Source organism: Suncus etruscus, chromosome 2 (assembly GCF_024139225.1).
Source record: "Suncus etruscus isolate mSunEtr1 chromosome 2, mSunEtr1.pri.cur, whole genome shotgun sequence".
Classification (NCBI taxonomy): Eukaryota; Metazoa; Chordata; class Mammalia; order Eulipotyphla; family Soricidae; genus Suncus; species Suncus etruscus.
Window position 1 is genome coordinate 84,094,625 of NC_064849.1, and position 27,671 is coordinate 84,122,295.

At 38.5% G+C, this 27,671-nt stretch overlaps 1 protein-coding gene across 1 annotated transcript in view; it reads left to right on the plus strand.

Annotated features, from left to right (window-relative positions):
* MARCHF11 (membrane associated ring-CH-type finger 11) overlaps window positions 1-26,347 on the plus strand; it is a 134,419-nt gene extending 108,072 nt beyond the window's left edge. The window contains exon 4 of the mRNA XM_049769021.1: window positions 25,866-26,347. Coding sequence (XP_049624978.1) covers window positions 25,866-26,188 — 323 coding nt within the window. The 3' untranslated portion in view covers window positions 26,189-26,347. The remainder of the gene's footprint in view (window positions 1-25,865) is intronic.
* Window positions 26,348-27,671: the final 1,324 nt, after the last annotated feature.

The window sequence follows — 27,671 nt, forward strand, 5'->3', positions numbered from 1 at the left end:
TTATCCTGGTTCTGTGCTCAGAAATCAATCCTGACAGGCATGGGGGACTATATGGGATGCCGGGATTCGAACCATAGTCAGTCCTGTGTTGGCTGCATCAAGGCAAATGCCTTAACCCTGTGCAATATATAGATATATAGATATAGATATAGATATATAGATATATGTATGTGATGCACAAATAAAAATATTTTATATTTATAATTGTGATATATGAAGATTTTCAAAGACCCTTTCACTCATATTGCCCTTTCTCTATATTCTTTCCTTTGCGGGACTGTTACCTCTTGATTTTTTTGATATCTTTTCTCCAAATCTGTGCCATTAGATTTACATGTACAGAGGCGCTTGTGTATTTTATTTGTCCTAACCTGGGGCCAGACTCTCCGTGCAGTTGAGCTAATAGCCTTCTCTCTTCAACAGTAAGATCTAGAGATTTTCCCTTGCTAGAACAGAAGCACAGTGATTGACTTAACCTGTCTTCTCCAGATGGAAATATAGGTGGCTGCCAATCTTTGCCATTAGGATCAAGGCTGCAAATGACATTAAGAAAGAGAGTTTGCTGCCAGCCAGATCCCAGAAAGTGATGTCTGGGTGGGGTAACATGTGCTTTTCCACCCCCTCTATCTGAAAAGGCTTTTCTAATTCAAGGTTCTTTCAAAACAATACTTTGTTTTCCTTCACGTCAACAACCACAAATATCATTGTAAAAAATTGTGGACCTTCCTGACTGTGCTCAGGACTTACTCCTGCCTCTGTGTTTAGAGATCACTCCTGATAGTACTTAAGGGACTGTGTGGTGTTGGGGATTGAACCCAGGCCCTGGGTGTGCAAGGCAAGGATCCAAACCGCCGTAATACCTCTGGCTCCACAGATAGCAATTTTTAAATTTTATAACCGATAGTTTGAACTATTTTTAACATGGCTAGAGTGGTTATTTCAAACATCTTAGTCTATAACTATGTAGGTTTGTAGGTCAGTTTCAGTTCAGAAGTAAAAATGGTCACACCAGGCATTTGCTAATAACAGAACTTCTGAGATTTAGTTCCAGCAGCAGGGGGTAGGCCTGCAGCTGACTGCCTCTCAATAGCCCTGCAGGCCTCTAAAGAGCTCTGGGACCCATTTCCTCCATATTTTATACTGTTAAGTAGCACACAGGCCATCTTGCTTCTCTGCCTGTTACTTTTATCATATGCAGAAAGGGCTCTTTAAGAATTTTTTTAACATCCGTCTAGCCTCTCTCTCTCTCTCTCTCTCTCTCTCTCTCTCTCTCTCTCTCTCTCTCTCTCTCTCTCTCTCTTTTTTTCTCTCCTCACTCTCTCCTCTCTCTCTCTCTCTAAAAATAAAAAGAAGAATTTCTTTAAGAAAATTGACTCCTACTGACAGCCATTTTTTTTTGGCTGAAGGACCAGTTGAATCTCTTATTGCCTGTACTCTGTATTGTTCTGTCTCCATTTACATTCAGAGAGAATGGAGACACATGAACACAATATTTACACATATTTATACACATGAGCTCACACAGTATCTTACCCACCAAGTAACAAAGTACCTTTAAGAACTCCAGAAATGGTGCCGGAGTGATAGAACAACAGTAAAGTGTTTGCCTTGCAAGCGGCCAATACAGGAGGGATCCCGGTTTGAATCTCGATACCCCAAATGGTCCCCTGTGCTTTCCAGGAGTGATTTCTGAGTACAGAGTCATGAGTAACTCCTGAGCTCCGCTGGATGTAACCAACCAACCAACAAACAAACAAACAAAACAAAAAAAAAAACAAACACTGGAAATATTGAAATAAAACACTGTAGGGTCGTGTAGTCTCTTTTGCTTTTAAGAATGACAGAGATTAAGGAATTAAAAAAAAACAATATACACTATCATAAGTGCAGGTGGAAATATTGTCCATCTGTATCGATTCCTGTCAACACTAAAGAAAATGTGCCTTTGAAAGATATTTTGTTTGTCTCCAGTCTAATTTCTTTTTTTGCCTAAATTTGCAATCTAAAGAACTTCTTTAAAATTCATGGAACTTCATAGAACTATGATTATAGGCTTTTTGGAAAAATTTGTTCTCTAGTGTCTATGATATCTAGCTAAAGCTACTTGTACACACAGAAGCAAGCTAAAGTTGCTGGTTTGCTAAATATTCACATTTTGTTTTAACATTTCAGCACAAGAAATAAGTAGAAGAGATTTCTAGGTTCTCAGGCTAATTATATTGAGTGCATGATTACATTTTTTAAGGCAAAGGAATGTTTTTATTCTTACTATTGATATTTTTGGTCATTCATATTCAGTCCCCCACCCTCACTTCCCCAAGCAGAACAGCCTCCCACCCTCACCTTCCCAAGCAGAACAATCCCCCGCCCTCACCTCCCCAAGTAGAACAGTGAATAGTACCAAAATTTAGGAGTTATTGGTGTGAAACTTAAAAGGCACTTTTTGGGGGTTAAGGTGAAGAATTTTGACAGAGAATTGCAGGACTATCTCACTCTTGATTACTAAGATTACCTGATTATAACTGGTTATGAAGGTGAGCTTAGTAATTAGTCACTGATCCATGGTGAATTATTTTCTATTAATACCTAGATTAGAAATTTCCTCCTTTAAATGCTAATCAGTGTTGGAATGATAGTACATCAGGTAAGGCATTTGCCTTGCATGCAGCCAACCTGGGTTAGATCTTGCCATTCCATAGGTCCCCTGAGCCTGCCAGGAATAATCCCTGAACATAAAGTCAGGAGTAACCCCTGAACACAGCTGATGTGTTCCCAAAATCAAATAATAATAATAATAATAATAATAATTATAATAATAATAATTAAGAAATAAAATAAATAAAATAATTAAATATCAAACATAAATGCTACTCATGAATCATCTGCTTTCTTGTGGCTCACCTCCAACAAACAGAAGCCAATTAGCATAAGCAAACTATAATTAAGAAAGTAAATCTGTTCTGGGGAAAACATTATCAAGCATTTCCAGTAAAATGCAAAAAGATTTTAAAACTGTATCCTGCATAAAATCTTGGTGCTTTCTGGTTTAATGCACTTCAAGTAAAAGAAAAATAAAAACTACTGACAGAGAGAAAGAAATGAGCTCTGAAATCTGTGCCTAAACGTAGGACAGAAGGAAATGCTTGGTTGGTAATTGCTGGAATGACTGGAGTTCTGACCCACCACTGGGGCATCTCAACCCAAAGTTTTGAAAGAGCAGTAAGATTTGAGAAAGCATCAAGGTTTGTTCAGATGTGCTGCTTTGAGCCACTCTAGAGTGAAGGAATTTTCCAAACTGCAAAATATTTATGGCTAAATATCAAATGTGTTGAATAGTCCCCAGGAAACAGATTGCAAGTTTCTATCTGGGTATACGAGAAATCCCCTTTCCACACAACTTTTACTTTTTTATCTTGAGCTGCATGAGGAACCCAAATAGCATCAGCCTGGTTACCAAAGGGAATCTCAGAAACATGGATATGGAGAATTATATATCTGTAAATGCCAATGTCCTATGAGTCTACTCTGAGTATTTCACCTGGACATCACTTGGGAAACAATGAAAGAGATGGAGCAGTAATGTTGGAGGCTTCATCTGAAGTCAGGAGCTCAAGGGCATGGCTTCACCTTACAGATAAATAGACATCTAGATGAAACCCTTCAAGTGACACTCTTCTACATCATGTAAAGGGAGCCATGGGCCAGAGAGATAGTACAGCAGAAGGGAGCTTACATTGCATATAGTAGGCCTAGGTTCCATCCCTGGCACCCCACATTGCCTACTGAAGCCCAGGAGTGATTCCTGAGCATAGAGCCAGCAGTAAGTCTGTACACAGCTAGTGTGCCCCCAAAACCCAACAAATAAAGAGGGGAAGCTGTGATGACCCATTTGATCAAGAAGAGGGCTGAGCAGAGAACCAGAGACCAGGATGCTTCTCATTGTCTGAGATCTGTGATGCTCTTCAAATACTCTGTACACTTTCAAAAATGCTTTGGGCCCACCCTTAGGTACCCACACCAAGGTGATATGGGAAGAAACCTCTTCCATGGGTACCTTGGGAAACATCTCTACCTCAGGGCAAATAGATCCAACATTACAATATTGCTCACACTTTTTGTTGTTATCGATTTGGTTTGGGGAAGACATACCCACTGGTGTTTGGGGTGACTCCAAACACAAGCATGGGAGATATGGTGTGGATCTGGGGACGTCTGGTGACTCCCCAAGCTCCCATTACACAGAGGTGCTGACTTTCTCAGAGCAGCTGTGGATGTCTGACCAAGTAAATTCTTTCCTGACTCTGACAGAAGTGAGCCAAGACCACAGTTATGAGTGTGTCTATGGGTCATTTCCCACTAAAGACACTTGAGACCAGTGCTCTCAGGCTGTTCTGCTGCTCAGAACACAGAAGTCATAGTCATAATCATTTATAGTGCCAGTAAGTTTGAGCATAAGATATCACAGCTAGTTAAGAAACGTTTTTTTTTTCTTTTTGGGCCACACCTGGAAATTTTTAGAGGTTACTCCTTGCTCTATGTTTAATAATTTCTTCTAGGAGTGCTCGGGGGACCGTAAGGGGCACCAGATATCACTGTGTTAACTGTATGCAGGGCAAGTACTCTATCCATTGCACTGTCATTCTGATCCCAAGTAGCTTTTTCTTTAATCCCAAAACTTTGGGAGCCAGATTCAATCTTTTGTCACATTCAATGGAAGCTGCTTTCCAAGGAATCAGCATAATCATATCCAGGCAGAATAGTGCAGCTTTGGGGATCACTTTGTGGGGATCACTCAAAAGCTTTGAGTCTGCATTCCTATGTTCACTGCACTACTATTCACCATAGTGAGAATCTAGAAACAACTTAAGTGACTGAGAACAGAGGAGTGAACAAAACAAAACAAAACAAAAACCTCTGTATTATAGACAGGGGTATACTATGCAGCAAATGAAGTCATGAAATTTCCTTATGCATGTTAGATATTGAGAGATTTCACTGAGTGAAATAAATCAGAAAAAGAGGGATAGGCAGAATGATCACACTCATTTGTGATATATATTATATTATATACCTGTTTATATATGGATAGTAAAGTGATAATATCCAAAGGCAATAGGGATGAGGACCAGCCAATGAGAGGAAGCTTTCCACAAGTGTACTGGAGTGCAGTTAGGGCAGAGAAGGGAGCACTATGACAGTGATAGTTGGAAATGATCACTCTGAACAAGAACTGGGTGCTGAAAGGGGATAAAGTTATATGCATGATACCACTTCAGTAGCAATATTGCAAACTGTAGTGTCTAAAAAAAAAAGGAAAAGAAAGGAAAATTGTCTGCCACAGAGGCAGGTATGGGGGTGGGGGAGACTAGGAGAGAAACTGGGGTCATTGGTGGTGGAAATATACACTGATGAACCCATGAAGGATGTTGTATGCTGTATGAAATTCAATCATGAACAGTTTTGTAACTATATCTTATAGTGATTCGCTTAAAGAATTATTTTTTTAAAGAGAGTTTTAAAGGGCAGTGGGTTAGCGACCAGCCAGAGTTGGAGAACAGCGGCTCTCGGGACAGTGATGATCAAGGGAGGCAGTGGAAGAAAGGGGCAGGCAGTGCTGTCTTTGTCTCTCATCGAAGTCTATGAGAAGCACCAGCCCAGATGTCTGCATGATTCATCAGGCCCATGAGAAAAGCTTCACTGTGAGACAAAATAACTTGGGACATTGATTAGTTTAGTATTTCCTTTTCAAAACTAGTATCACACATAGCTTGTCCCACAGACCCAAGCAGATCATCAAACTCACTCTTTCTGCTGCAGAGAAGCCCCAAGGAGTCATTTCATTGGGCAACCTCTATGTTCCAGCTTTGCTATCTGGATACTTTGACCCTCTCTAGATAATGCAGAATGCCCACCAACAACTTCTACTCTTGCCAAGAGCTCCTCCAATTTTTCCCTTCAAATGTCCTCTTGTTCCAGGTTGGTCTTGCTGAGATTGGGATGTGGGTATCATATGGGTAGCTGTGACATTACTGCCACTTGCCTGATCGGTTTTGAAATTATTTTTGGAAGAGAACAGCAGCAGCATTTTGGCAGATAGGAGCAGGTTTTAGACCACACCTGGCGGTATTCAGAGGACCCTATGCAACCAGACAGAACTGGGGTCTGGTGCATGTAAGGCTATGCTTACCCCTGGACTGTCTTTCCAACCCTGAAATCATTAACTTTTGGATCTCAGATTGTTGTAACATGCTTCCTGCTCCATAGTTCATTTAGAGTCAGAGTCAAAGTGGTCAGTCTGAAGCATAAAAGGCATTTGTCTGCAGGGGGCTTCTGATTTCTGAATGCAGCCAGCTCAGCCGGCTTGCAGGGGAAGGAAGAGTAGACCTCTCTAATGCACAAATTGCTTGAGGAAAACCAAATCTTTATGCTTTGAAAAGAAAGTAGTTATTATCTCTTTCTGCTAAAGGTACAAATTAGAGGCTTTTCTAAGCCTGAATCACACTGGTGTTTACCCATTTCTCTCATAATGATTATCATAGTTATTAATGATATTATGGTCTTTAACACCCCAGAAAATAATATCAAAGAAAACATGTGTGCTGTGTCTGAACTGGTCTCTCAAAGCAAATTTACATCCTTGGGGCTGGTGGAAAAAAATCCTACCCATTACCATTCTCTCCTTTGACCTTGTGAAGTTGAAGTTGAAGTTATGTTCGACTTCTCTTTTCCTCCCAAGAGTGTAGTAGAACTCTTTCAGTCATATTTTAAATATAATTTTATTTTTACTTTTTATTTTAACACTGATTACAAAGTTGTTCGAGATTGAGTTTCAGTCTTATAATGTACACTCAGGAATATTTCCACCTACCAATGCCCACAGGTTCTCTCCCACCATCCACACTACCTGCCTCTGAGGTAGGCATTTTACTCCTCTCTCGCTCTCTCTTTTTCTCTCTTTCTTCCTTTTTTCCTTTTAGACACCATGGTTTGCAATATTGTTAATGAAGTGGTATCGTGCATATCACTTTATCTGAGTTTAACACTCAGTTCTTGTTCAGAGTGATCATTTCCAACTTTCATTGTTATAGTGGTCCCTTATCTACCTTACTGCACTGCTCCACTCTTTGTGATAAGCTTCCTACCATGGACTGGTACTCCTGTCACTCATCTATATTGTCCCTGGATAATATTATCATACTATATATTTTTCTTATATCTCCAAAATGAGTGAGATTATTCTATGCTTATCCCTCTCCCATTAACTCCTTTCACTCATCTCTGACTCATTTCATCAGCATAATACTCTCCATATCCATCCACAATTTACAGTCATTTTTTCAATGTGTGGGCTGTACTGACTGTTAGAGCTTGCAGGCATCAAGTGAGCTGGCCTTCCTGACTATTTACTTTGTCCCAAGTGTGGGTGTGCGATAGAGAACCATCAACTGAGTATCTAGAGCCCACTGCCAGTTTTTGTACAACCCATGATTGAAGAAAGGCTTTCAAATTTTGGAGTGATTGAAAAAAAAAAAAGCATAACAGCCTTTATTTCATGACCCATGAAAATAAGAGAAAACATACAATTTAGCAGCTAGAAATAAAGTTTTATAGGAACCTGGGCAATTCTATTTCATTTCAGTGGTTGGTAAATAGTTTTTGCTCCTCAGTGAGAGATGATGATGATGGTGATGATGATAAAGTAATATTTTCAGAATCAAAAATATTTGCTATTTGGCCCCTGACAGTTAAAGTTTGCCAAGGAATGGAGCTGTCTCCATGCTTTCTCCATTCTGGTGGAAACTGGTCTTGGATAAGAGCCATTAAAACACAACAAGGGAGAAATATATGTGAGAACAGATGGAAGAAGGTTAATCCTAGAACAATGTGATCCTCTGTCCATCCCCAGGATATCCTAAGAGGGCCACAGGTGTAACTCACATAAAGGAGGGACAGTGGCATGAGATGAGACCAGGTGAAGTGAGGGCTGAAGTGAGGGCTGAAGTGGTTGAAGGAGTTCTCAGTCTGACAAGGATCGAGAAATGCTGATTGAGATAGTGGAATTTGGGGACAGTCAAGAAGTCCCTTAATATAGTTCCCTGCACATGGTCAGTCAGCTTGATAAAGAAGAAAGGGTTTGGGGAGGTTAAAGAGCCCAGGGATGACCAGCTTGGAGGAGAATAAGGAGAGAGATGTTATGATCATTCAGGCACAGGCTTAGACCTGTTTGAAGACCTGTAGGCAGTTAGGATGAAAAGCAGTTATCCACAAGCTGGGATGGCCAATTTGGTGGCAGTAGGGAATATGAGGGTGTAAGGGAGATAGGCCAGTAGGTGTAACTCTCAGAGGAACATGAGGGAGGATAGATTCCCAGGGGGAGTTGGACTTGACAGAGGATCCAGCTTACTTACTTCAGTGGCAAAGTGAGGCAGGCAGGGACAAAGTGATTTGGGACAGGAGCTGTTTCTTAGCTGTTGGGGAAGAAAGCAAAGTGAGAAGGTGCTGGTAGATTGAGACAGGAGTGCAAATTCAGGAGCTCAGAGCCTGCCAGAGGTGAAAACAAGAGAGAGTGAGTGAAGAAGAAGTGTTGGAGGTGGCGATTGTCTACTGGTGGTGATAGATTGAAGAGCTTGCAGTTGGGGTGGTTTCTGGAAGAGAAAAGTTAAGGAGAGTGAGATGTCAGGGGTTTGAAACAAGTGGAGCAACTGTGTGTACATGCACAAGCACACAAGAGACAGAGATACAGAGAGAGCAAGCAAGAGAGAGAAAAGAGAGAGAGCATGCATGCACACACTCTGCCTAACTTTACTCTTTCTGACTTCTTTCCAGAGAGTAGTTGTGGGGATTATAAATATGTCAGACTTAGAAACAGCAACACAGATATCAGAGGGTTTCTCTAGGCATCGTTAAAATGGGGTTCTTACCAGGATCCCCCTAATGTGACCGTGGATTATTATTTGTGGACGTGACAACAAGGCAACCATGGAAGCAGTTCTGGCTACCTCTACCCCCATTTGAAGGTACAAAACTATCTGGGATGGTCCCCCAGAACAGGTTCCAACCTGGGATGTGTGGGGTGTCTTCTGGCTTTTTACTATAGAGAAGAAATTTCACACTTAAGGGAATGTGAGCATGTGAATGTGAGAGGGAATTGTTCTTTTAAATGGTGCTTCTATGTAGAAGGCAGAGGAAGCGAGACCATCCTAACCAGGACCATCAAAAGAGCTCTTTTTTATTATTATTTTTTATTTAAACACCTTGATTACAAACATGATTGTGGTAGGGTTTCAGTCATATAAGGTGACACCCCCCCACCCCCAGTGTAACATTCTCATCACCAATGTCCCAAATATCCCTCCTTTTCTCTCTGCCCCCACCTGTACTCTAGACAGACTTTCTATTTTCATCATATATCCTCATTATTAGGATAGTACGAAATGTAGTTATTTTTCTAACTAAACTCATCACTCTTTGTGGTGAGGTTCATGAGGTGGGCTGTAACGTCCAGCCCTCCTCTCTTTTGTCTCTGAAAATTGTTGAGAAATGTCTTTCATTTTTCTTAAAACCCATAGATGATTTATTTAACTCAGCATAATAGATTCCATGTACAGGAAAATTTCATGACTTCATCTCTCCTGATGGCTGCATAATATTCCATTGTGTATATGTACCACAGTTTCTTTAGCCATTCATCTGTTGAAGGGCATCTTGGTTGTTTCCAGAGTCTTGCTATGGTAAATAGTGCTGCAGTAAATATAGGTGTAAGGAAGGGGTTTTTGTATTGCATTTTTGTGTTCCTAGGGTATATTCCTAGGAGTGGTATAGCTGGATTGTATGGGAGCTCAATTTCCAGTTTTTGGAGGAATCTCCATATGGCTCTCTAGAAAGGTTGAGCTAGTCGGCATTCCCACCAGCAGTGGATAAGAGTTCCTTTCTCTCCACATCCTTGCCAGCACTTCTCTTGAGTCACAGGGAACCACAGAGAGGTACATGGAGATGAACCCCAGGTGTGCAGGTTTCCAGATATGCAAAAGAAAGTTTTGTTTTAATTTTTTAATAAAAATGGGGAATCTTTAAGGGATAACAAAGTCATGTTTTCTATGATTTGGTCTAGACCAAAGTCATCCTTCACTATTATTCTAAGCAAAAACAAGTTCTTAATAAGACGGATTTAGGTAAAGGAGCACAGTTCTTTGTTTTTCTTTGCCTTTTTTTTGTTTGTTTGTTTTTGGGACACACCTGGTGATGCTCAGGGCTTACTACTGGCTATGTGCTCAGAAATTGCTCCTCTAGCTTGGATTTTGTGACTATATCACAGAATGGAGCATGTAAGGAAATCTCAGGAAATCTGCATTTTAATATTCACTTTTAAATGCCACTGTTTTCCATGAAAGTCTCACTGATATTATGTGCATAAAACTGAAGAGCTAGAAATTTTCTATAGATTTAGATGGTAGATTATATTTGGAATTTACCCACTACTTGTGTGATTTAAGAGAAACTAAAAGCAAAGCCACCAGAAATAAAAACATCTTATTACAGATCACAGAGATAAATACATTTTAATTAGACATTTTAATTAGATCTTTTAGAGTATTATCCTCACCTTCAAGGATTAAATAAAAGATCCATGTGCAATTTACCCTGAAGAAAGGAATGCTCAGTAGTGTAGGTTTTTGGTTTTTTAATCTGCCACTAGGAGAAATCCACTAACAGTCCCTATTTAAAAACTGCCTTTCTTGTAGGAAGAAAATATCAACCAAAGTTGACTTCCTATCCTAAGAGCTTCAATTAATATAGAAGATGGGCCATCAATTGGCTTTTAAAACCAAATATCATTACATCACTGTCTATTGAGTTCTTTGGGTTGTTGCATTTTCTTTTTACTGTGAAGGTCACTGTAGTCCACTCAAACACAGTCTAAATGCTATAATATAGGTAATTCTTTAGGTAAAAAATAAAGAATTTACAAGTCCAGAGACAATTAGAGAATTCAATGTGTAGGTCAGATGCCTTGCATGCAATCCAACCTAGGTCAATCCCTCATAACTCATATGATCCTGAGGCCTGCCAATAGTGATCCCTAAGAGCGGAGCCACAAATAAGACCTGAGCATAGTGAATTATCATCCACTCCTCCAAACCCTTCCCAACCTCCCCCAAAAAATAGGGTAGAGGAGTATTTACAAGTTCAGTCTCTAGTATTATTGAAGAGGGTTGGATTTAGCTACTCCATTGTCCGCACAATGCTTTCCTTGTCCAACAGACACTAGTTAGAACCATCTCTGACTAAGGAGTCTCCTGAGATCTTGCAGAGCAAATCCTGGTCTAGGTGTCAAGAGTGTGCTTAGTAATGTGGGGCTGGGACACTAATAATGACCCCTTGAGCAAAGCATGTCAAGTTCTCTGGGTCTCAGAATTCTCATCCACCCCAAATGAAGGAGTTGGGTGAAATTAGAGCTCATCTTTTTCAGCTTTAAATTCAGGGACTGTCTCCTCATCCCTCTGATATATATATATATGTGTGTGTGTGTGTGTGTGTGTGTGTGTGTCTGTGTGTCTGTGTGTCTGTGTGTCTGTGTGTGTGTGTAGGTGTGTGTAATATGACTTAGTGACATGACACTTATGATATCACAACTTTGTTTGCAAGGTGCTTCATTCATTGTGAATAAAGGGCAGAACTGGAATTGCCTTCAATTGAAATTAGCCTGATTACCATTTACACTCCTGCATTATGATGGAACTTCCAGGTGTCTTGATAGAAATAAAAGTTTTGGGTTCTGGGCTGGATCGATAGCACAGTGGTAGGGCAGTTACCTTTTTAAACAGCTGATCCAGGACAGACCTAGATTCCCATATGGTCCCCCAAGTCAGGAGCAATTTCTGAGTGCATAGCCAAGAGTAACCCCTGAGCTTCACTGGGTGTGGTCCAAAAACAAACAACAAAAAAATTTGGGCTCAATTCTTTTGTTATTGTTGAAATCATATCTACAGATATTATTCTTTGTTCTCAAGCTTTCTTGAGTAGAATCTTTAATAATATAGCACGATTTTTTTTTTTGGTCTTTGTTAACTAAAGGTATCAACATATCATGTACCCTTATTATGAGTAACAGTGTAAAGAGCTTTTTAAGGACATTCTTAAATATGCCAGTGACAGATTTGTGCCCCAGGGTAACTAATCAAAAATGACAGGAGAGTTTTCTACCTACCAATGAATAAAATAAATCATTATCTCAGTTGACTGATTTATTAGAAAAGCAAGTGAACAAATGAGTAGTAACATCATTTTTTTCCTTCCTATTTTGCCTGGAAATAGCAGGGAGGAACCAAGGCCAACTAATTGGGGTTTTAGGAGTGTGTGTGAATATGTGTGTTAGAATCATATATGTGTGTTTGTGTACATAGTTTACTGAGTTTACTCTTAAACAAGACAGGGTTGGAGACACCAACCAACTTGACTGAAAATCTTCTACTGCCTCCATTAATTTCATCACTAATAACCTGACTGAAAGTATTACCAATAATAGGGACAGTTTATGAGCTCATGTTGCATGTTTCATGTATTATACACTTCGTTCTTACAACAAAGTAGGCTAGCCAAGAAAATGTTGTTAAGAAAAAGAGAATACATTTACACGATCTGCTTCATTTATTGATCATGGAGGTTTGGTTAAAGCCCCATGCATGTAGGTGACCCAAAGTAGTTCAAACCCATGTAGCTCAAGGAGCTCTTTGTGTGTATGTGTGTACACAAACATATATTTGCATATAAACAAAGAGCCTGCAGGGACCAATGTTCCTAAGACCAAAGCCTGCTATCGTGGAGGATGGATCCAATTCTCTTTATTCACCTCTGGTCTGGAAGTGCCTCTGTCTGTCTATCTGTCTATATGTATGTTCTCTTAGGAATATTTCTCTAATGTTTTAAAGAATAGGAGTTAAGATATTTTCTGTTTCACACTCACTGCCATGACACTGTTAAGTTCATCCTTGTTATTTTTTTTTTTTTTTTAGATTTCAGGGTTGGTTACTCTCTTCTTTCACAAAGATTCATAAAATTCCTGCAGTGATGTAGACATTAGGTTCCTACATTTGGGGAGCACACAGATGATTGGTGTCACTGGTGTATAAATAAATTGGCCTCCATGCTGGTATGAAGTAAGGCAGTTTAAAATCAAAGGTTTTGCCTTTGATTTTTAAAAAATAAATTTATTAATTGAATCATTGTGAGATTCAATTACAAAGTTATTCATTATTGAGTTTTAATCATACAGTGTTCAACACCCTTCACCAGTGTACATTTTCAGCCACCAGTGACCTCAGTTTCCTACATGCCCCTCCCCCATCCTCATCCCTGCCTGCCTCTATGGCATTCTCTCTCTCCTCCCCCACCCTTTCTCTCCTCCCTCCCTCCCTCCTTCCCTCCCTCCCTCCCTCCCTTCCTCCCTCCCTCCCTCCCTCCCTCCCTTCCTTCCTTCCTTCCTTCCTTCCTTCCTTCCTTCCTTCCTTCCTTCCTTCCTTCCTTCCTTCCTTCCTTCCTTCCTTCCTTCCTTCCTTCCCTTCCTCCCTCCCTCCCTTCCTTCCTTCCTTTTCTTCTTTTGTTTTTCTTGTAGACACTGTGGTTTGTACTATTGTTAATGAAGAGTTACCATGCAAATCACTTTATCAACCCTTCAGCACCCAGTTCTTGTCCAGAGTGGACATTTCCAACTCTCATGATCATAGTGCTCCCTTCTCCACCCTAAATGTTCTCCCCTACTCTTTGTGGCAAGCTTCTTACCAGTATATGTTTTGATCTCAGATTGGCTAAGAAGCCAGCATTAGCAGAACGTAGTGGCAGAAAGAGAGAATCCCAAAGTTTGGTGTTCATTGACTTGTTTGAATTTGGGTCACTATGGAGGTTGCAAATTCACCTCTGAAGCACCTTTCAGAGAAGGGACTCCCTTACCACCATAGTGAAAGCTTATACCTGATGTGAAAAGTGGGCTTGGTGGCCTTGTTTGTTCCTAGCAAGTAACATCACCAACACAGCAGTCCCTGTGTTGCTCTTTGCCTCTAGGTAGGGGGATGACTGGCATCTTTCATGGAGAGGACTGGAAAAGAGACAATGGCAATATCCGGGATGCGAGATCTCAGAGAGTTGTCATTATGGCTCATTTCCCTTGTACTACACTCTCATTTAGGAAGGGTGGGACTCAGCATCTATGCGTAGGGACCAAATGGCTTCTAGCCTCCAGAGTTTTCATGTTGTGTAAGTTTCTCAACATGAAAAGAACCAGTGGTTCTTTTTCACATTTCTTGTATAGACAATTTTTCCAATGATAGTGATGAATTAGTGTTTGAACCTCTGAGCTTTAAGCTCTGTGACTAATATGTCATACTCATTCATCATTCTCAACCTGATTTTGAGAGGAAAATCTCGCTTAATCTTTTTCTCTTATCTCTTTCTCTCTCAATCTTTCTCCCTCTCCCTCCTTCACCTTCTCTCTCTCTCTCCGTTTCTCTCACAAGAATATGCACACACATCTACCTACCTACTTATCTAATGATATTTGACAGTTGAAAGAACTCATTCTTTACAAATTTTTATGCGCAAATACAGATTTTGCAAAATATTTCTTAACATTCCTTGCTCGATGTCAACAATACAAGGAGTGTATATTCATTAAAATTTTTGTATCTTATCAGGATGATAATTTTCAGAGGCTGAAATTTTAAGGTATTTATTTGTTATTATTTTGTGAGCTTAATAAATTTTGTACTCACATAGTAATTGTTTTTTTTAATTCCCTAATATTTCTCTTTAAGTTAAAATTTTGGTAGTATATCTGTGTATATATACATTAAACTTTAAGTATAGTTCAAGCTAGCAAAACACTAGTAAAAAACTAAGAGGACTACTTGCTTTATAGTTATTTCTTTAAGATTTGTGTTAGCAAGATGTTGATGAAGATGAGGTGCTCTTATTTGTATTTAATAATTTACTTATTATTAATTACTTTATTTAAACACCATGGTTCATAATATAGTTGGGTTTCTTCACCAGTGCACATTTCCTGCCACCAAAGTCCCAGTTTCCCTCATGACTTTCCCCCTGCCTGCCTCTGGGGCAAATATTTTTCTTTTCTCTTTCTTTCTTTCTCAATTCATCTCTTTTGTCCCCTTTTAGACAATGTGGTTTGTAATATTGTTACTAAGGGGCATCATGCTTATCACTTTATTTCCTTTCAGCACCCCATTTTTGTTCAGAGTGATTATTTTCAACTATCATTGTCATAGTGGCCCCTTATCTGCCCTCACTGTTCTCTTCTGCTATTTGTGGGAAACTTCCTACCATGGACTGTTCCTTCTGGTCCTCAACTCTATTGTCTCTGGATATTATTACAATACTATCATCTTTTTATATGCTGCATTGAATGTGATAATTCTATATCTGTCCCTTTGTGGAAAGACTTTTAAATCAATGACCTTGACACTAACATTGAAGTCTCCATATATTTATTTAACTTATTTTAATAAATTTATTTAAAATTGTATAAGTTATTTTTTAATATAAAATCTTTATTTAAACACCATGATTACAAACATGATTGTAGTTGGGTTTCAGTCATAAGCAGCGCACCCCTCTTCACCAGTGCAACATTCTCATCACCAATGCCCCCTGCCCTTCCCAATCCTGCCTGTATTCGAGACAGGCATTTTACTTCTCTCACTCATTAAGATAGTCATGGGGCCGGGTAGGTGGCACTGGAGGTAAGGTGTCTGCCTTGCAAGCGCTAGCCAAGGATCAGGACCGCGGTTCGATCCCCCGACGTCCCATATGGTCCCCCCAAGCCAGGGGCGATTTCTGAGCACATAGCCAGGAGTAACCCCTGAGCGTCAAACGGGTGTGGCCCAAAAACCAAAAAAAAAAAAAACCAAAAAAAAAAAAAAAAAAAAAAAGATAGTCATGATATTTGTTAGTGTAGTTATTTCCCTAACAGCACTCACTACTCTTTGTGGTGAGCTTCATATTGTGAGCCGGTGTAAGTTATTTATATTACAGTCATTTTTATAATTATTTATTTTTATTTATCATTATTTATTTATGATTTTTTGTTTATTTATTTAATAACTTTACTTATTAAATAAATTACATTTATTTAAAGTAGGATAAGTTGGGGAGGTTGTGTCAGGAGGATTAATGTGTATTATTCCATATTCTAGCAAAGATGATTGTAGCAAGGCTTTTCTAGGCCTTTGGCATAGCCATGCTTATAGCCACACTTATGGCTATGTTATAGTTACCCAGTACTGGAAATTAGGTAGTTAAAAGTGAGGTCAATTGATGAAATTGACTTATACTATCATTAAATGAAATCAATTCCAGGACTGGGGATGTGACTCAGTAGCAAAGTGCATACCTTTTCTGTATCAGATCTGGCTCAGTCCCTGGGACTGCAAATAAACTAAAGGACATAAATTCCGCATTTATGTTTTAGTATCAGTACCCACTACTCTTCGGTTCAAACAGGAAGAAGGTTACAGAGTTGGTTTTGTGCCAATTTTATGGAATTTGAGAAAAGAGAAAAATGGCTGGCAATGGGGAGTATTGAAATTCAACTGAGAAATCCTGGACATTTTAACAAGAAACTTTTTGGTGATCCAGTGTCCATGGTGAGGTGTTGGTGGTTCAATTTCCAAGGCACCTCTTGCTTACTCCCCAACACACCTCTTCTCCTCTGTGCTTTCATCGGAGAGAACCTTGTGTTTTCAGGGAAGCTTGGGTGAGGGTGACTCCCCTGAAACACTTCTGAGCCCCAAATACTTATCTTTAAATCCTGCTTTCCAACTCTTCTCTCCTAAAGGTAGATAGATGGGAATTTATAATGTTTCAAGGAGTTGAAAAGTGGTAATTCAGCCCAAATTGTTGCCTCAAAGCCTAAATTTACTGAGTATATGAAAAGGAGATGGAATGGAGCAACTATCTGCCTTAGTCTTTTGTTGTTACTCTAGGAAAATACCATAATGAGGGAGCCTGAACAACAAGGCTTTATTAACCATACAACTATGGCCAAATTCAATGTTTTTGATGAACTCTCCACTCAGTGTCTTGCTTCATAATTATATGGCCTTTTCTTGATATATGCACATGAGAAGAAAGGAATTTGATGTTTCATCCTCTTTGGAAAAGTATATCACCCTCATTTTGAGAGTCCCATTTTCTGGCTCAAATTTTCCACTGGCAAATGTTATCATACCAGCATGAAGACTTGCACATAGGGATGAGTCTGATGGAGATAACAGCAGTGGTAGCCAGTGAGTCATTCTATGATTAAGAGTCTTCTGGAAATAATCAGTGTGGGCAAGAAGGTTTGTCTTTAAGGATTACTAAAAAACAGCTTGAACTCCTATTTGAGTTTCATTGCTCAAGTTTCTTGGGTTGGACAAGTGGTTAAACCTTGGTCTCAGCTTCTGCCACCAATTTCCATGAAATTGTTTTCTAATAGGTTTTTATTTGTGATCTGTCAAGTTGAAATGAAAAATCATACATGTAAAAGCATCTAGCATGGTGCTTGGCATAACACTAATCTTTCATGATAATTTAGTTAAAATTTTTTTTAAAACCTATTGAACAAAAGTTGAAACTGGCAACTCAAAATATTGAAAATATTTTATCAGGGGTTTGGGTGGTTAATAGCGAAATTTGTATTTGAACATGAAGTCTGCAAGTCTCTGTTCATTGAAACGTACAGTGTGTCTATATTGAAAATTATTGTGTGTGCATATATGCAGTCATGTGACTATATGATCATATGTAATTTGATGGTCTTTTCTGTCATTTTGTTGGATGTTTAGTGTATTTGCTGTTACCTTTTGAGAATTTAAACTAATACACCACTTCAAAATTTGGGGTGTGCTTTACTTACATAACAGTGTGCTATTATTCCAAACAAAAATACTTAAAACTGCTTTAAAAGTAATTCCCTAATAAAAAATATTCTGTTGCATATCAATAAGGGAATGCTCCCATGGACTATTACTTGCAAAAATGATTTACTAAAAATAAAAAACGCTTTCCTCTCCCCTCTCATTTTCTTTCTCCCTCTCCATTTTTTCAAGCTTTAAAATGTAAAGTCCCACAAATCACCATATTAAAATTATAGCATCATTAAATGTGGAAGATATTCTAAAAAATTTAGTGTTTACATTTTGTAGAAATCATGACTGCTTTTTCCCATCATAATTAGTGGATAAATGAAAAAATTAAATATAAGGCTATTGCTTTGAACTTAAGTACCCAGACAAATCCATTTTTAGGCTTATATTGAGTTATTCTTCAGACAGTTATGTGCGTAGGAAAAGTGAACTTCCCTCTGAGACCAGCATGACCATAGACAGGCAGGACAAGTGGCAACAGAGCTTTGAAAAATCAGTTTTCTAACACCTGAGCTAGAGGGGAATCAATCCTCACTCCTACATTTCTACAATCATGGGCTTCAGGATTTGCCATAAGCACTTGTTCTAAAGGTTCTTGTCACAATGCAGAATATCTAAAGAGAGAATCTCTAATTGCACATTCTAGAGGACAACATGAGTGAAATGGGGAAAAAAGAAAAGGGGGGGTTCTCATTGTTCCATAGAATATAAGTTTCAAAAAAGAGGAACAATTCTGAATGCTCATGGAGAATAAAATTAGACATACTTATCACTCACGACTTGTAATGTTGATGAATACTTAGGTACACCCATGGTGTTGAATGTCTTTGTGGAAACTTTTAGCTCACAATGTACAAAGATTTTGGGTGCTATTGCTGCAAGTTGGTCAGTTTTATATATTTAAAAAAGGGCTCCTCAGAATATATTCTTAGGAAGTGCCTTTAAACGTTAATAAATGATCTTATATCTGAACTTCCAAAGGAAATCGATAGAAAAAAAATAGCATTGTGCAATGAGTGACTTTACCCCGGAGTCCATCCTTCCCTGTGACACTTGCTGGGAATGAGCCTGTCCCAGATTCTAATTGGTTTGGGGATCAATGGGAATGGATGTGCCTTACCATGTAGATTCACTTTTTGTTATTGACTTTCAATTAATAACAATGTCTTGCATTTATAGAGTTACCATCTCTGAGGAAAACCAAGTTTGATGAATTCTAATTTGTCTTCATACAATCCTGCTGAGTGTAGAGATTAGGTGTTCCAACTGCATTTTAAAGAGGAAAAATAGAACTAGAATAATTCAATCATGGGCCATAGAGATTTCAGGAAGCTTCTAATAGAATCATCAATTGCAATCTGCTACTATTGGCTCCCAATTTTGTCTGTTTCCCCAAATTACTCGGTTGGTTAGGTCAATCCTGATTTATTTCTTTGTAAAAACATTATTTGAAATGCTATCATTGAGATTAATTAAAATTTCACATTACTCAGGTGGCATATATTATTAGTCATATGACTCTTTCATTGACTAAACTGCAAACATTTGGGCAAGTATCACCCAATGGTGCTCAGGGCTTACTCTTGGCCTTGTTGCTTAAGGATCACTCTGGTGGTTCTTTGGTGACCATCTGTGATGCCAGGAAAAAAACTGGTTTGACTATTGCAAGGAAAATGCCCTTCTTCTTGTACTAACTCTCAGCCTAAGCCCTAAACATTTTTAGTGACCGTTGATCATATATTTGGGATGCAGTTGAGAATGTGTGTCAGAAATTTTCCAGATATGGCAAGAGACGCAGGACTGGATATCTCATCTTTTAAATGGTATTGCTGGAAAAAAATAATTTCTCCTCCCCAAACTATGCCTAAACCTTTATCTTTTGTACCTGTGGAGAAGTTACTTCCACTCACAACCACACAATTCTCGGATCTTAAAAATGTGGAAGACTGATTTTTCCTCTTTCAAAAATGCAATTCTAGTCTAGCTTCTGACTTCTCCTATTTAAAAATATAGGGCAACCTCCTTATTTATCTCTCTACATGGATTGTCTATTTCATACCTCAGTCTCCTGTTGTTGGAACATCCACCCCACCCTTTAAAATGTGACATGAGATAACAATTGAAAGCTCACTCAGAAGTCTTTGCCCACCTTCTTTCTTTTATCCCCTCTGTACTATCATAAATTTGGTGGTCCAAGCCAAAGGCAAATATTATCCTCAATGGAGAAAAAGTAAAAGCCTTTTTCTCTAAAATCTAGTACAAGACAAGGCTATCCTCTCTCACCACTCCTATTCAACATAGTACTGGAAGTACTTGCTATAGTGATTAGACAAGAAAAAAATATTAAGGAATCCAGATAGGAAAGGAAGAAGTCAAGCTCTCGCTGTTTGCAGATGACATGATAATCTATTTAGAAAACCCTAAACACTCTACCAAAAAGCTTCTAGAAACAATAGATTTATATAGCAATATGGCAGGCTACAAATTAACACACAAAAATCAATGGCCTCTTTATACACCAATAATGATAGGAAAGAAATGGACATTAAGAAAACAACCCCATTCACATTAATGTCACACAAACTCTTTGAGTCAACTTGACTAAAGACGTGAAGGACCTATACAACAAAAAAACTATAAAAACCTGCTCCAAGAAATAAGAGAGGACATGTGGAAATGGAAATATATACCCTGGAAGGATTAACGTCATTAAAATGGCAATATTCCCCAAAGCATTGCATAGATTTAATGCAATCCCTTTAAAAATACCCATGACATTTCTTCAAAGAAGTGGTTCTAACACTTTTGAAATTCATTTGGAACAATAAACACCCTTGAATAGCTAAAGCAATCCTTCGGAAAAGGAATTTGGGAGGCATTACTTTCCCCAATTTTAAACTGTATTACAAAGCACTAGTTATCAAAATAGCATGGTATTAGAATAAAGACAGACCCTCAGATTAGTAGAATAGGCTTGAGTACTCAGAAAATGTTCCCAGACATACAATCACCTAGCTTTTGATAAAGGATAAAGAAATCCTAAATGGAGCAAGGAAAGCCTCTTCAACAAGTAGTGTTGGCACAACTGGTTGGCCACTTGCAAAAAAAGTGAACTCAGGCCCCGAGCTTACACCATGTATGTAGGTAAAATCCAAATGGATTAAAGACCTTGATATCAGACCTAAAACAATGAGGTATATAAAACAACACATAGGTAAACCATTCCATGACATTGAGACTAAAAGCATCTCTAAGGAGTAAATAGCACTCTCCAAACAATTGGATGCAGAGATAAACAGATGGGAATATATCAAGCTGAGAAGCTTCTGCAACTCAAAGGAAATAGTGCCCAGGATACAAAAACCACCCACTGAATGGGAGAAACTGTCCACCCAATACCCATCAGATAAGGGCCTAATATCCAAAATATACAAGGCACTGACAGAACTTTACAAGGAAAAAAAATTTAATCCCATTACAAAATGGGGAGAAGTAATGAACAGACACTTTGTCAAGAAGAAATACAAATGGCCAAAGGGCACATTGAAAAAGCCTCCACATCACTAATCATCAGGAAGATGCAAATCAAAACAACTATTAGGTACCATCTCATGTTACAGAGATTGGCGCACATCACAAAGAATGTGAACAAGCAGTACTGATGGGAATGTGGAGAGAAAGAAACTCATATTCACTGCTGGTGGGATTGACATCTAGTCCAACCTTTATGGAAAGTGATATGGAGATTTCTCCCAAAACTGGAAATTGAGCTCTCATAAGATCCAGCTATGCCACTCCTAGGGATATACCCTAGGAACACAAAAATACAATATAAAAGTCCTTTTCTCACACCTATATCATTGAGGCACTATTTACAATAGCCAGACTTTGAAAACAACCAAGATGCCCTTCAACAGATGAATGACTAAAGAAACTGTGGTACATATACACAATGGAATATTATGCAGCTGTCAGTAGAGATGAAGTCATGAAATTTTCCTATACATGGATGTACATGGAATCTATTATGCTGAGTGAAAAAGTCCAGAGGGAGAGAGATAGATGCAGAATAGTTGCACTCATCTACGGGTTTTAAGAAAAATAAAAGATATTTTTGCAATAATTTTCAGAGATGAAAGAGAGGAGGGCTGGAAGGTCCAGCTCACAACGTGAAGTTCACCACAAAGAATGATGAGTGCCATTAGATAAATAACTACATTGAGAAATATCATAACAATGTGAATGAATAAGGAAGTAGAAAGCCCATTTTGAGTACAGCAGGGGGTGTGGAGAAAAGAGATTTGGGACATTGGTGATGGGAATGCTGCACTGGTGAAGGGGGGTGTTCTTTACATGACTGAAATCCAACTACAATCATATGTGTAATCAAGAAGTTTAAATAAATATATAAAAAAATAAATTTGGTGGTCATGCTTTCATGAAATCCCAAGAATTTCTACCATATATAGCTATATCCATTAATATGCCATGTATTTTATTTTTTAAAAATTGTTATAGTTTATATTACAAAGTTATAATAGTCTTACTATGTATTTTTGTTTGCTTGCTTTGGGGTCACACTCAGCACTGCTTGGGGTTTATTCCTGGCTCTATGCTCAAGGATCACTCTTGATGGGAGTTTGGGGACCATATGGAATGCTGGGATAGAACCTGGATTGTCTGCATAAAATGCAAGTGCCCTTACCTACTGTGCTATCACTTAAGCTTCAGTATGTCTGGTTTTAATTACCTTGTTACCATATCTCACTACCACCCAAGCCCCAGCACCATATCTGTATTTTCCATTCAGTTTACCTCTGTTTCTGCATCTTTGTTACCTTCATCCCCACAATCTATTGTGTGGTATCTTTTTAATTCTCAATTATTTCTTTCCAAAACTTTTACCTTTTTAATGTGACTTTTGTTGGGTTGTTATGATCACACTCCCTGCTGTGTTCAAAGCTATGCACTCAGAAGAGAAACCTTGAAGGGCTCAGGAGACTATACATGGTACTCAGAGTAGGATAAGACCACTTGGGCCACATGCAAAGGACATGCCTTACTCCATGTAGGATGTCTTTTGGCTCTATTCCTTAACTTTATTGTGGTAACAAGAGAAAGTTTACAAGGCTGTCTATGTCTTAAGTAAACACTGCCAAACCTCTTCAAATATGCATTACTTTAATTGACCCTCCCCTCAGTGCCAGTTTCTCTTCATCACTTCTAACAATTTTCTTCTTTTCCTCCTCCCACTTTGGTAGGCCCAGTTCTGTGGTCAGTCCAAGGATTTATTTCCCTTTGCCTTTCCCCTGCTTTATTTTATTATGTCACATCCTGCCACATTTTAAGTAAAATCACCACTTGGTGCATGTTTTTCCCCTGACATTTTTCTCTTAGAAAATTTCTTTTAGTTCCATCCTTCTTGTCTCAAAAGAAAATTTTAAGAAAATCTTAACTTTTCTCTTGGCTGAGTTGCTTCTTCTACTGTGTATGTAGATCACAGCTTATTCTTTTCATTCTCTCTCTCTATCTCTCTCTCTCTCTTTCTCCTCTCTCTCTGTCACACCTAGCAGTGTTCTACGGTTACTCCTGGCTATGTGCTCAGAAATCACTCCTGGCAGGCTTGATGGACCGTATAGAATGTCAGGGATAAACCTGGGTAAGCCACATGCAAGGCAAAACTTTCTGTGCTGTTGCTTCAATCCTAAACCACAACTTCTTTACCCATGAATCTGTTGGGGTGCCCTTGATCATTGGCTGATCCTGACTATTGTTCATTGCAGTGAATAATGAAGTTCTTATGTTTTTTCAAATTTGTGTTCTTCCAGTCAACATTAGGATCCACTTTTACTTCATTATTACAGTTACTTTTAAATGCAAACACTAGTTTATTCATTGTCTCCAGGTTGAATGAGAGATTGTGATTTTTTTCCTTGAATACATACAATTATGCAATGAGTTGGGATGTTGTTTTTGGTTTGGGGTCACAGCCTGTAGTGTTCAGGGCTTACAGTTTTGCTCCAGGATTACTCCTGGAAGTTATCAGGGAAATATATGTGGTACCAGGGATCCAACCCAAGTTGGCAAGAAAAATGCCTTATCTGCTGGACTTTCTCTAGCCCTGCAATTACCATACTTTTTGGGTCATACACTCAAGGCTCAAAGTTCTAGGGAGTAAGATCTTTTTATTTTAATGTTTATCATTTAAAAGTTGCTGTACCCATTGACATACTCTTATTAAGATATCATGGTTCATCTTAAAAGAAAAAAAGACTTTATTGCCCTCAACACTATTTTGTTTGTTTGTTTGTTTGTTTGTTTGGGGGCTATATCCAGTGATGTTTGAGGCTTCCTCCTGACTCTAAACCAGTGCTTCTCAAATAGTGGGATGTGCCTCCCAGGGGGGACGCGAGGCTTTATAAAGGGGGGTGCGTTTGACCTCAGCAAGCACTGTCATAACAAGCTAAGTCTCGTGTTTATGTCTCTGTATATCTCTGGAGCTGAGAGTTGCTGTATCCTGCTTCAAACCCCGCTTTGAAAGCTATGCATTGCAGAACACGCTCATTGTAGCCACTAATCCAGACATCACCTCTGATTAAAAAAAAATCAGCTCAAATTATTTTATATATTTTTGTTTTGGAGGTTTGTTTTGTTTTGGAGGTTAAAGTCTTTTTTAAATAAAGACTTTTAATACAGTCACACGGGGGGTGCGAAAAATGTTTTCTTCTTATTAGGGACCATGACAGAAAATAATTGAGAAACACTGCTCTAAACTCCAAGCTGTGGGGACCATTTGGAATGCAGGGAAGTCAAACCCAGCTTGGCTGCATGGAAAACAAGTGCCCTCCTCTGCACTATCATTCTGACCCCTTACTATTATTTTTTAAATGGGCTTCCAACCTTCTGAAAGGGTAGAGCTCCTCATTGCTTCTCTTTCTAAGTGAATCCCCTGCTCTAGGGGATTTCTTTCTTTCTTCTTTTTTTTTGGGGGGGGTGACACATCACAAATTTAAAAGGTTTGGACTACATACAATAGAATAATTGTGTGAAAGTGCAAGGTGTAGTGGTATCTGGGAAGAAGATAGAAATCACACCATGCACTAGATTTACTATGTGATATATGGACAGCAGTGTATGATATTGAAGTACTTGTGTTTATTTTCCCAAGACTCTCTCTCTCTTTCTGAAATGTAAGCTTTCTATTCATGATAGAGCATGAAGTGCAAAGAACTCTGGAACCAGCTGTCTGCACTGGAAGCCTTCTTCACTATTGCTAGCAGTCTGATTCTGAGCAGAGTCCTTGTTTGTCCAAGGGAGGGTTACTTAATTCATGAGACTGTTGAGTCAAAGAAATAGATATCTGACACAAAGCTCTTCAGCAACTGTTCAATCATTTATGTTGTTGATTGTTTAGGAAGGGATACTTTAACAAAAGATATCTCTTTCTACTGTGCACCAGGCATGTTTTTAGGAAATGACAATATGGTGGCCACTTTAATATTTATTTCCCAATTTAAATTGCCACTTGGGCCCAGCATCCTCTCCCATTATCTGGCTCCTTGTGACACTGAAGAAATATATAATAAGAGTGCATGAATGAATAAATGAACCACATGATCTTCTTAGGGCAATGCAGAGTCCCACATATGTTCTGAGACTTGGTGATGGCTAAGTTAATTCTACCTATGATAGCATTCTCTGTTTATTAGTAGTTTTTCTCTTTTATTATAATAAAATTGTTGCATAATGGTCTATGCCACTATTCCTATAAGCTAAGAAAAGCTTGCCATTAACATAACATCTGAGTGGTCAGAGTACCTTATATCTTTATGATGATGAGTCATAGAGAACTATTTCTTTAATATCTTGCTAATATATTCAATAACATTTCTCTCTTGATTATGACCAGTATTTTTTTTTCCTATTCTTCCCCATTGTAATTTTTAGGTCTCATTGTCCACGAAGGAGCTGCAGTTTACAGAGTGTTTAAGCGTTGGCGAGCTGTTAACTTACACTGGGATGTTCAAAACTATGACAAAGCCACAGATATTGAAGAGAGCAGCCGGGGAGAATCTTCCACCAGTCGGACTTTATGGTTGCCATTGACAGCTCTGCGGAATAGGAACTTGGTGCACCCAACACAATTAAGCTCCCCAAGGTTCCAGTGTGGTTATGTGCTGTTGCATCTGTTCAATCGGATGAGGACCCATGAAGACTTGTCGGAAGACAACAGCTCTGGGGAAGTGGTTATGCGAGTGACTTCAGTGTAAGGATTTACCTTGCACATGTTGGATTGTAATTGCAATGAATGGTGACACGGTTAGCACTTCGGGAAAAAATACAACACATACATATACATCTATGAACTTTTTAAAATTTATGCTTTTTATATGAACACTTGAATTGCAAATACATTTTTCTGAAGAAAAGAGGCCTCTTGTTCTTTGCTTTCTGCTTTATCACATCTTTTATAAGTTGATACTTGAACTCATTATACATATCATTTTATTCACCTTGGTTTAAAAAAATGATCAAAGTTATCCTTAAGGCCCAAATTATTTTTTCTTGCTTGTTTTAAATATATTTTGATCAAACTTTTTGCTCCCTGTGTAGTTTTTTTAGACATTCTGTGAAAGGAGGGGAGGGGAAATTTAGAAGTAGAGGGAAAGACCTTGGCATGCCTGAGTACCTAGAATTTGTGAGAATTTTCCTCACTAAACTTTCTCCTGCCTTCTGCCAAACTTAATTATGACTTTTTAATTTTGTAATAAAAGAAACCCATCAGTAAAAGAGATGGTTTGTTTTCTCACTTCTGAACCAGGATGAAAGTTTATGTAAATATGATTTGAGAGAGAAATATAGTTGCACCCCAATTTATATTATTAGAGGGAACCTCTTACACAAAACTCAAAATGCTCTCCAATAGGTTTCGTTCTTGTCCATATTATAAACAGTTCTACCTCAAAATTTCAGAGATGCCTCACAATTTTATAGGTTAATTGTTGGTGCCTTTATTTAAATAAGCACATTTTAAATTACATTTTAGCTTTATAAAAGCTTCTACTTACTTCATTTCAACATTAATTCTATTGCTTGGTCTAATGAAGTCTTGAGAAATAGATTCCCCAGCAGTGAAGAATGTGTCTCTTTCATGATGTAAGTACTTTTAAATGAAAAGAACAAAAGAAAAATGAGACTTTTGACTCCCCAGGAGAAGGTTGTTAAGTGGTGGTACCTGGGGACTTTCCAATCTTTTCATCCTCCTAATGGAAGTAATGAGCACATTTTAATGGGCAGTGAGAATAGATGAGGAAGCGGGTTACCTGATTTGCCTTAGAAACATGGGTTGAACATGGAAGCTATTTGAAGATGATGGCTATACTTAAGCCTGTGACCACCACCTCCCCACAAATGCCCATTTTCTAAAAATAAATGCTTAATAGTAGAAAAATGAGTGTCTATACCTACATAGTGCATTCTATCAGTCCTCCAAATAATATTTTCCCAGTTGAAAAACTGTCACCAGTGAATTGAGAATGTGGCAATTTGCAGAAACATGAAAAGTGAATCACAAAGCCAAGAAGGAAGGAAAATGTTTAGGGACTGATATAGCAAGTGAAAGTGTAAAACCTTCTTGTCTCAGACAGTTTCTGGTTTGAATCCCAAATTGGAAGTTCTCAGTCCTGGGAGAGTTGCCAAGAGATAGAAGTGGGTGCTTTGCACCTGGCCTCTGTCTCTTAAAGTCTTGCTCCC